The 9,067-nt window shown below is 41.4% G+C and overlaps 2 protein-coding genes across 2 annotated transcripts; both read left to right on the forward strand.

Moving 5' to 3' along the window:
- Positions 1-2,993: 2,993 nt before the first annotated feature.
- LOC106297769 lies at positions 2,994-4,224 on the forward strand. Its single transcript, XM_013733942.1, has 2 exons — positions 2,994-3,022; positions 3,111-4,224. The coding sequence occupies exons 1-2, from the start codon at positions 2,994-2,996 to the stop codon at positions 4,222-4,224; spliced, it is 1,143 nt and encodes a 380-aa protein (XP_013589396.1).
- Positions 4,225-4,256: 32 nt separating this feature from the next.
- On the forward strand, positions 4,257-6,699 carry LOC106297770. The gene is made up of 5 exons (XM_013733943.1): positions 4,257-4,733; positions 4,812-5,437; positions 5,522-5,809; positions 5,885-5,990; positions 6,085-6,699. Exons 1-5 carry the CDS (start codon positions 4,257-4,259, stop codon positions 6,697-6,699), a joined length of 2,112 nt encoding a protein of 703 aa, XP_013589397.1.
- Positions 6,700-9,067: the final 2,368 nt, after the last annotated feature.

A 9,067-nucleotide genomic window follows, 5' to 3' on the forward strand; every position in this document is an offset into this window, starting at 1 on the left:
TAAATACCGCTTCAGCTGTTGGAAAGCGTTTTCGCATTCTTCCGACCATTCGAATTTTTTATTTCCCCGTAAGACATCGTAGAAAGGCAGGCACTTGTCCATTGATCGTGAAATAAATCGGTTAAGTGCCGCGACCCTACCGGTCATTCTTTGGACTTTCCGCTTATTCTTCAGTGAAGCCATCTCGATCAGTGTGTTGATCTGTTTTGGATTAGCTTCGATGCNNAAATGCAAATTCGCCGAGGGATTCCCCTGATGCCACGGCGAATTTGCATTTTGTCGGGTTGAGCTTCATGTTATGGGAATTTAATTGGGCGAAACATTCCTTGAGATGTGATACGTGATCCTTTGCTTGGAGGGATTTGACGAGCATGTCATTGATATAAACTTCCATCGTTTTACCGAGTTGTTGAGAGAACATACGGTTCACGAGTCGTTGGTAAGTTGCGCCAGCGTTTTTGAGGCGGAAGGGCATTACCCTGTAGCAATAGGTTCGCGATCGGTAATGAACGCAGTCTTCTCGCGATCGTCAGGGTTCATCGTAATTTGGTTGTAACCTGAGAAAGCGTCCATGAAAGACAGAAGTTTGTTACCCGCCGTTGCTTCCACTAATCGATCGATGTGTGGCAGAGGGAAACTATCTTTTGGACAGGCCTTGTTTAGGTCGGTAAAATCCATGCAAACTCGCCATTTCCCGTTTTTCTTTTTGACTACTACAGAGTTAGCGAGCCAGTCTGGATACCTCACTTCCGTTTAAGCAAATTTTCGACCACGTCGTTTACCGCGGAAGCCTGTTCGAGTCCTAGCTTCCGCCTCTTTTGTTTGACGGGTTTGAAGGTCGGGTCGATATTTAATTCGTGACCCGTTATGTTAATGTCGATCCCTGGCATATCTTCCGTGGCGCATGCGAAAGTATTGACGTTCTTTTTTAGACAGGTTATGAGCTATGTCCTCAAAGGCTCGCGGAGATTGGCTCCGATCTCGACGCATCGTTCCGGAAATGCTTCGTCGAGACAGACTGTGACCACAGGTTCGCAAGTTGGTTCGCATTTTTCCTCTAGGGCCGTGATGTTACGAGACTGCCAGAAGAGTTCCGCTGAATCTTGACTTCACGAATCCTTGTTGGAGATCTTTTTCTCCGCTTTTCTAGGAGTGGTCTCGAGGTCTGGTCTTTTTCGTTTTTGTTATGCGGTGTAACACACCTGTGATACTCTTGGGTTTCCCCATATTACCTCGACTCCGTTAGGGGTTGGGAATTTGAGGCTAAGATGGTACGTTGATGGGATGGCACGCATGGTGTTCAACCATGGTGTTCCCATGATAACGTTGTAAGATGCGGTCAACGACTAGAAACTCTGTGACTCTTGTCACGGTTCCGGCTTTGACTGTGAGATTAATCGACCCGTATGCCATGGTTGTTTCTCCCGAAAGTCCCAGTAGTGGGCTAGGGTATTTCACGATTTCGGATTGATCGATCCCCTTTTTCTCGAGAGTATCTTTGAAGATGATATCGGCCGAACATCCGGTGTCGATTAGCACCCTAGCGACGTCGACATCTCGGATCGTCAGCTCGATAACAAGGAGATCGTTTCGAGTTTCTGCGGTTTTTACCGTAAAGTTTGATCGATGACTTAGAATGGCGGGAAACATGAAATGGGTTCGCTACGGTCTTCGGGAGATAGCATCGAAGGGTAGACGAGAATGCATGGACTAATGTCGTATCGACGTTTCGGAAGAGCTCGGTCGCTACGTAGCGACCGAGCTTGGCTCGAGCTCGATCGCTACATAGTGGCCGAGCGGAACGGACGCTCGGTCGCTACGTAGCGACCGAGCGGAATACGCGTTCGGTCATTGCGTAGCGACCTTTTTCGAGCTCTTGTCTGATGTCTCGTGTTTCCTCCGCAAAGCTTTTCGTAAGAAAGAATCTATTTCGAAAAAGTATTCGTCGAAGAAAGTTCTCATTTTCTTCTTCAGACGTTTTGAATGTTAACTCCGTCGTAACTGTTTTTGACCCCAACATTGAACTTTCGAATTGGAGGTACTGCAACCGTCCATTTGCACTACAAGGGAAGGGGGGAAAGATAGCATAATAAGATAGCGTTTTAGCCTATAATGCTATCGTTGACCTAACCCTTTTTTTAAGATAGCGTTTTTTTTACGCATGCTATGTTATATTTTCGGAGTCTAAGTTGTGTAACGCTTTTTATTTTATATAGCTTTGGTAATCTTCAGACGCTATGTATGGTTTAGGCGGAAAATTATTTCATTCTCCCGGTTAAAGTACTTAGACAATTTCATCATTTTCATCGTTTTCGTCTCTTCCCTCTCCCTCCTTTTTTCACATCTCTTTGTTTCGGGAAAATCTCGGCTGACTCAATTGAATTCTCTCGTCTCCTCTCGATTTCAAAAGCTAGTAGATTTCTTCTTCGATAAAGTTTCTCCGCGAACCAGATCTGGATTCAAAACCCGTGGGGGTTCTAGAGTCTTCGGAATTCGATTGAAGGTTTGATTTTTCGGTGTAATCGATAATTATATGGATCTAGGGTTTCAAAATGTTAATTATTTAGGATTTTTGACCGATTTTGGGAATTTTTACAGAGAATCATCGGCAGCTCAAGATCTATCTCGGAAGCTGAGGTATGTATAATTGTAGGGTTTTTATTTGAGAAAGGGGTTTCAATGTTTCTGTTGACTAATTAAGGCTTTTAAAACAGGTTTCACAGACAGCTTTTGGTGGTGGGTTCAAGCTGAGGTATTTGTAATTTCACAGACAGATTGTAGTGTTAAGTGATTTAGTTTTGTCTAACTTTAAACGATTTTGCTTTCTTTTGCAGATTATATTTTACAAGATATTTGCAACGTAAAGGTACTTTGCAGATAATCCTTCTCTTCTCTCGTATGTGTCTCTAAAGTCTTAGTGTATTTGGGCTTATGTTCATTATCACACATGTTTGCAAAACCCTTTGAGCTTGGAGCTGTGGTGGTGCTGTGACATGGATAAGTCTTGGGTTTGGCTTCCAAGGTATGGTTTTATATGTAATTATCGTTAACTCTGTTACTTACAACTGAGTTTATTATGATTGAATTTTCAAATATTTTCTGCTTTATAGGACTAGCCTTGAGTATGAGCAAGGAGCAACGGATTTTGTTTATGGGTCAGCAAAGAGGTTGGGTAATCCCGCAAAGATGTTTTGTCCTTGTCTCCAATGCCGAAATCTGTGCCACCAATTAGTAGCCACTGTCTTGGATCATCTGGTTATTAAAGGAATGGATCAGAAGTACAAGAAAAATAAATGTTGGAGTAAGCACGGGGAGATAAGGGAATTGAAGACAAGTGATGAACAGACTTCTGAATGTGAAGCTTATGAGTTGTTTAGAGCTACTTTCTTCGATGGTGATGACAATTTAGATCCCCGGAGTGACACGCCAGATCAGAATGATGGTATTGAAGAAGAAGCAGACAAAGAGTTTATGAAGAAGTTGGAAGATGCTGAAACTCCTCTCTACAACGCATGTCCTAACTACACCAAAGTGTCAGCTATCATGGGGCTTTACAGAATAAAAGTGAAGAGCGGAATGTCAGAGAACTATTTTGATCAGCTTCTGAAGATAGTTCACGACATGCTACCGGAAGATAACGTGCTTCCAACATCAACAGAGGCGATGAAGAACTACTTGAAGATATTCGGGTTTGGCTATGAGAAAATTCATGCATGCAAGAATGATTGCATCTTATACCGGAAGCAGTATAAAGATTTGACAAGCTGCCCTCGATGTAAAGCTTCTAGATGGGAAGTAGACAAGCACACGAAAAAGGAAAAGAAATGGATTCCTGCTAAGGTTCTTAGATACTTCCCGATAGAGGACAGATTCAGAAGGATGTATAGATCAACAAGGATGGCCGAGGATCTGCGTTGCCATTTCAGCAATGCTTCAGAAGATGGGACGATGCGGCACTCAGTGGACTCAATAACTTGGTCTCAGGTTAATGCAAAATGGCCAGAGTTTGCGTCTGACCCGAGAAATCTTCGACTTGGTCTGTCTACTGATGGGATGAACCCATTTTCAAACCAGAGCACGAAGTACGGTACATGGCCAGTCCTGCTAGTTAACTACAACATGACACCTACATTGTGTATGAAGGCAGAGAATGTTATGCTCACTATGTTGATCCCTGGACCAACAGCACCGAGCAACAACATCGACGTTATCTTCAACCGTTGATAGAAGATCTACAGGATTTATGGAGTGAATGTATGGAGGTTTATGACTCATTTTCCAAGGAAACTTTTAATCTCAGAGCTATGTTGATGTGGACTATCAGTGATTATCCTGGTTTGGGGACGTTGGCAGGCTGTAAAGTCAAAGGTAAACAAGCATGTAATGTTTGTGGCAAGGATACACCTTTTAGGTGGCTGAAGTTTAGTAGAAAACATGTCTACATGTGCAATAGAAGAAGACTCAGACCTGGCCATCCTTACAGATGCAGACAGAGTTGGTTTGATAACACCTTAGAAGAAGGAACAGTACCGAGAATTCAATCAGGGGCTGAGATATTTGAGCAGCTGAAAGACTTTAGAAATGATTTTGGTCGACCTTTAGATAAGAAAGGAAAAAGAAAGAGATCTGGTTTGGTCGATGGTGAAGAGCTTTCAGAAGAGGAATGTGATGAAGAAAGTGATCGATGGAGGTGGAAGAAGCGGTCTATTTTCTTCGATCTACCTTACTGGAAGGTTAGAATACTCTCTGATCTTTACATTTTTTACTTTTTAACTCATTGTCTAACTTAGTTTATTGTTTTCATGTCTTAGGATCTGCATGTACGTCACAACATCGATGTAATGCACGTTGAGAAGAACGTGTCTGATGCCATATTGTCCCTCCTCATGCAAAGTGCTAAATCAAAAGATGGCTTGAAGGCACACCATGATTTGGAAGATATTGGGATTCAGAAAAACTTAGACGCGCAAGTACGTGGGAAGAGAAACTACTTACCACCTGCTGCTTATTGGCTGTCGAAGACAGAGAAAAAGAAGTTCTGCAAGAGATTGGCTGAGTTCAGAGGACCGGATGGCTACTGTGCGAATATCTCCAACTGTGTTTCAGTTGTTCCTCCTACCGTTGGTGGCTTAAAGTCTCATGATCACCATGTGTTGCTACAAAACCTGTTACCTGTGGCTCTGAGAGGAATGCTGCCAACTGGGCCTCGGATTGCAGTGAATAGAATATGCAACTTCTTCAATCAATTATGTCAGTGTGTGATTGACCCGGAGAAGCTTGTATCTTTGGAGAATGAGGTTGTCGAGACATTGTGCCAATTGGAGAGGTTCTTTCCTCCAGCCTTGTTTGATATCATGTTCCACCTTCCTCTTCATCTTGCAAGGGAGGCACGTTTAGGTGGTCCGGTCCACTTTAGATGGATGTATCCGTTTGAGAGGTACTGATTTTTGTTTATTTAACTCTTTTTTTTTTGTTAAATGCAAGCTTATTGTGCCTAATATGGTGTCTGTTTGAGATGTAGGTATATGAAGACACTCAAATCATTTGTTAAAAACTATGCTAGACCAGAAGTCTGTATGGCTGAGGGATACATGGCAGGAGAATGCATGGCCTTCTGTTTGGAGTTTCTTAAGACCTCTGTAGCAGCATGCGAAAATGCAAACCGTAACGAAGATCTTGAACCATGTGACGACATCCTTGAAGGTCGTCCATTTCACAAGGCTAAAGCAGTTACACTAACTGAGAAAGAGCGGGAGATAGCACATCGATATGTTATGATGAACACAGAAATGTTCACTCCATATGTTGAGTAAGTATCACCACCTTTGAAACCTGTATTTTCTATATGTTTTATCCATGTTTGACGTTTGGACATTAAATACAGTATGCACTTGGAGGAATTACAAGATAAACATGTGCGGTGTAGAAGAAATAAAACTTATTTGTGGAAAAATCATGGGGAAAGGTTTACACAGTGGGTTAAAGAGAAGGTATATGATCAGTTACAGATACATATCTTATGGTTTATATTACCTAATACTTTATTTGAAGCTAGTTCTTTTTTTTCTCTTTCTTTGTCACTAGATCCCAAGTAACTCAAAAGATCATTCGAAGAAGCTAAAGTGGCTAGCTTTTGGACCAAGAGCTGAAGCACAAACGTACAAGGGATATATCGTTAATGGGCATCGATTTCATACTGATGATGTACAGAGAAAGACTCAGAACAGTGGAGTGTCTTATGAAGCTTTCACCATGTGTCGTTCCAGTGCTCGAGATACTAATCAGAAGGCAGACATTGTTGCGTACTACGGAGTCATACAAGAGATAATATTGCTGGATTATCACATGTTCCAGGTTCCACTCTTCAAGTGTAAGTGGGCCAACAAAGGGCATGGTGTGACAGAAGAAGAGGGCTTTACGCTTGTGAACCTACATGTAAATCAGTCTGCATTTCGCCAAGATCCCTATATTATGCTGTCTCAAGCAAAACAAGTGTTCTATTCCAGAGAAGATGAATCATCACCTTGGTATGTTGTTATGAAAGCGCCACCAAGGGGATACCATGAGTTGGAGACAGAAGCAGAGTTTGTTGCACCGGTATCATCGCTTCAGCACAGTGAAGATTTGGAGAATCAATCTTCTGATGATGAGAGTTTCTGTGTTAGGGATGACTGCGAAGGAATCTACATAATGGATTAGTAGAGTTAGGATTAGTAGTAGCAGATTAGTAGTAGCAGATTAGTAGTGTTAGGATTACTAGAGCTAGGATTAGTATCAGATTATAATAAATCTCTCTTCTGTTTATTTTCAGAGTCATGACTAAGAAAGGCACCCAAATCTTTCCAAGACGCAGCAATCGTCAAAAAGGCCTTGACGCAACTCCCATTGAGGGGACAACTTCTATCAGAGGACAGAAAAAACATACTGTTACTCAAGGAAGCTTGCGTCAGCTGGTTAATCAAAAAGTCAGCCGTAAAAGGAAGAATCCATCACCTGCTGAAGTAAGGCTACCTGAGGAAGTGCATGATGAATAGCATGTGGATGTTTGTAATGAAGAGCCTGAGGATTTTCATGATGAAGACCCTGATGCTTGGAGGTATGTTCAAGACCCTGAGGATGAGCTTGAGAAAGAAGATGAAGAAAACGATTATGAGGAAGTTGAAGAAGCAGTATCAGAAAAAGACAAAGAAAATACAGTGGAAGAAGCAGAATCAGAACCAGAACCAGAAGTCGAAAAAGAACAAGAAGAATGTCTAACAAACCAGTCGAAGAACAAGAAGAGGAGAACTAGAGGACCAACGAAGATGAATAAAGTGGCTAAAAGGCATGAGGAGAAGGTGGAAGTTGAATTTAACAGATTTGGTGAACCTGTTGGGAGAGGCTCAGTTACACTGTCTTCTTTCTTTGGACCTCTTGTGAGAGAATATGTACCAGTTCTTGTGGACGATTGGAGGCACATCGATGAGCAGACCAAAGATACAATGTGGGAGGAGGTGCAGGTCCAATTTCTTTATTTTTACTTCGTAAAAACTTCATATTTCTTTATTTTATATGATAACGTAGGAAATTATTGTAGGCGAGGTTCAATTTGACAGAAGATTGGCAAAAGACGTCTGTCTTCCAGCAAATGGGTTGCGTTTTTAGAGCTTATAAGTCAAGGCTAGTTAAGAAACTGCGTTCTTCAATGAATACAAAACTCTACGATCCGTAAAACCAAGCAACATTCACAATGAAGCTGTTTGAATAAAGTGGGTGAAGAGTAGGACAGAACACTCTTTCAAGGTGGTTTATTTTAAATCTTTCCGTTAAATTAAAGGTTTGCTATATTTATAATTGGAATGTGATTGTAGGAACGAAGTGAGCAATTCAGAGATATGCGGATGCGTCAGATTCCACACACCACCAGTCGGAAAGGAATGGGCCGCCTTGCTGATGAAATGGTATGTTTCTGTGATTTAGTGTATTGGTGAGTTAAGTTCTCTTTATACCTTACTTTCTTTGCTACTTGTAGACAAAAAAAAAGGCATCTGACCCGAGTAAGATTACTAGAAGCAAGATCTGAATAGCTGGACATACACATGCAGATGGAAGAGCCGTGAGACCAGAGTTTGAACAAACAATTGTAAGAAGTTATCAAACCTTTTTTCCGTTATACTTGATTATCTATATTGATACCACTTCAAATTTGATATCGATCAGGAACAAATTAAAAAAATTGATAGTGAGATGGGATCAAACTCCACTATTAGTGTTAAAGAAGATGATGTGAGTCAGGTTCTAGGTAAAGACAAGGATGGAAGAGTCAGAGGAATGGGAAGAGGGATTACTGCTACCAAGCTAGCTTTCATACATGCTCGAGATGCACATGTGCAGAAGCTTGAAGCTAAGCAAGCAGCATTGGTCACTGAGGTTGAAGATCTGAAACACTTGGTTCATGACTAAGCTAAAGGAAAAAGTGTAAGTGTAAGTGAATAAGGTAATGTGCTTATAATATCCTCTCTCAGCCGAATATTAATTGTTTTTTATGTTCTCAGAAAGATCAGGATGATCGTTCACAATCCGGCAACACTGGTAAAAGTAAATGATCACTTAGGTGTCAGCTACATGATTGGTATTCCGAAGACGATGTTGTTGTCGGTGAAGGAGATCTATGCTCTGTTGAACCGGCTTACAATATTGATCGTATTCCACTTGGACCTAATGAAGCAGCTGTACTTGTTAACTTAGTAGTTGATAAGAAAGCATATGTATGGAGGCCTACAACAGCTATCACCTTACTTGGAGATGCTATGGGAACCAAAATTGCATGGCCATTCGATAACCTCATTCTCGACAATATGAATTCTCCAACTGCAAACAAGACTGCTGGTTCCTCGGTAAGATTACTAGTCATTTATTCAGTGTATTTAAAAAATTATATCATTAGAAAGGTTATGTACTAGGTGATCCGTATATTATGTTTTTGAATGACTACTCAGGCTACAAATGCATTGGAAGATAGAATCCAAATTATTGCTTGGACTAATGATGCTGAAGTGATTGCTGAGGGATATATGGTTTCGACTGA

Source organism: Brassica oleracea, chromosome C6 (assembly GCF_000695525.1).
Source record: "Brassica oleracea var. oleracea cultivar TO1000 chromosome C6, BOL, whole genome shotgun sequence".
Lineage (NCBI taxonomy): Eukaryota > Viridiplantae > Streptophyta > Magnoliopsida > Brassicales > Brassicaceae > Brassica > Brassica oleracea.

Coding starts and splice junctions, on each gene's coding strand:
- LOC106297769 (XM_013733942.1), top strand. CDS start 2,994: ATGGATAAGTCTTGGGTTTGGCTTCCAAG. Junction 3,023..3,110: donor TCTTGGGTTTGGCTTCCAAG/GTATGGTTTTAT, acceptor TCTGCTTTATAG/GACTAGCCTTGAGTATGAGC.
- LOC106297770 (XM_013733943.1), top strand. CDS start 4,257: ATGGAGGTTTATGACTCATTTTCCAAGGAAACTTTTAATCTCAGAGCT. Junction 5,438..5,521: donor TGGATGTATCCGTTTGAGAG/GTACTGATTTTT, acceptor TTTGAGATGTAG/GTATATGAAGACACTCAAAT. Junction 5,810..5,884: donor ATGTTCACTCCATATGTTGA/GTAAGTATCACC, acceptor CATTAAATACAG/TATGCACTTGGAGGAATTAC.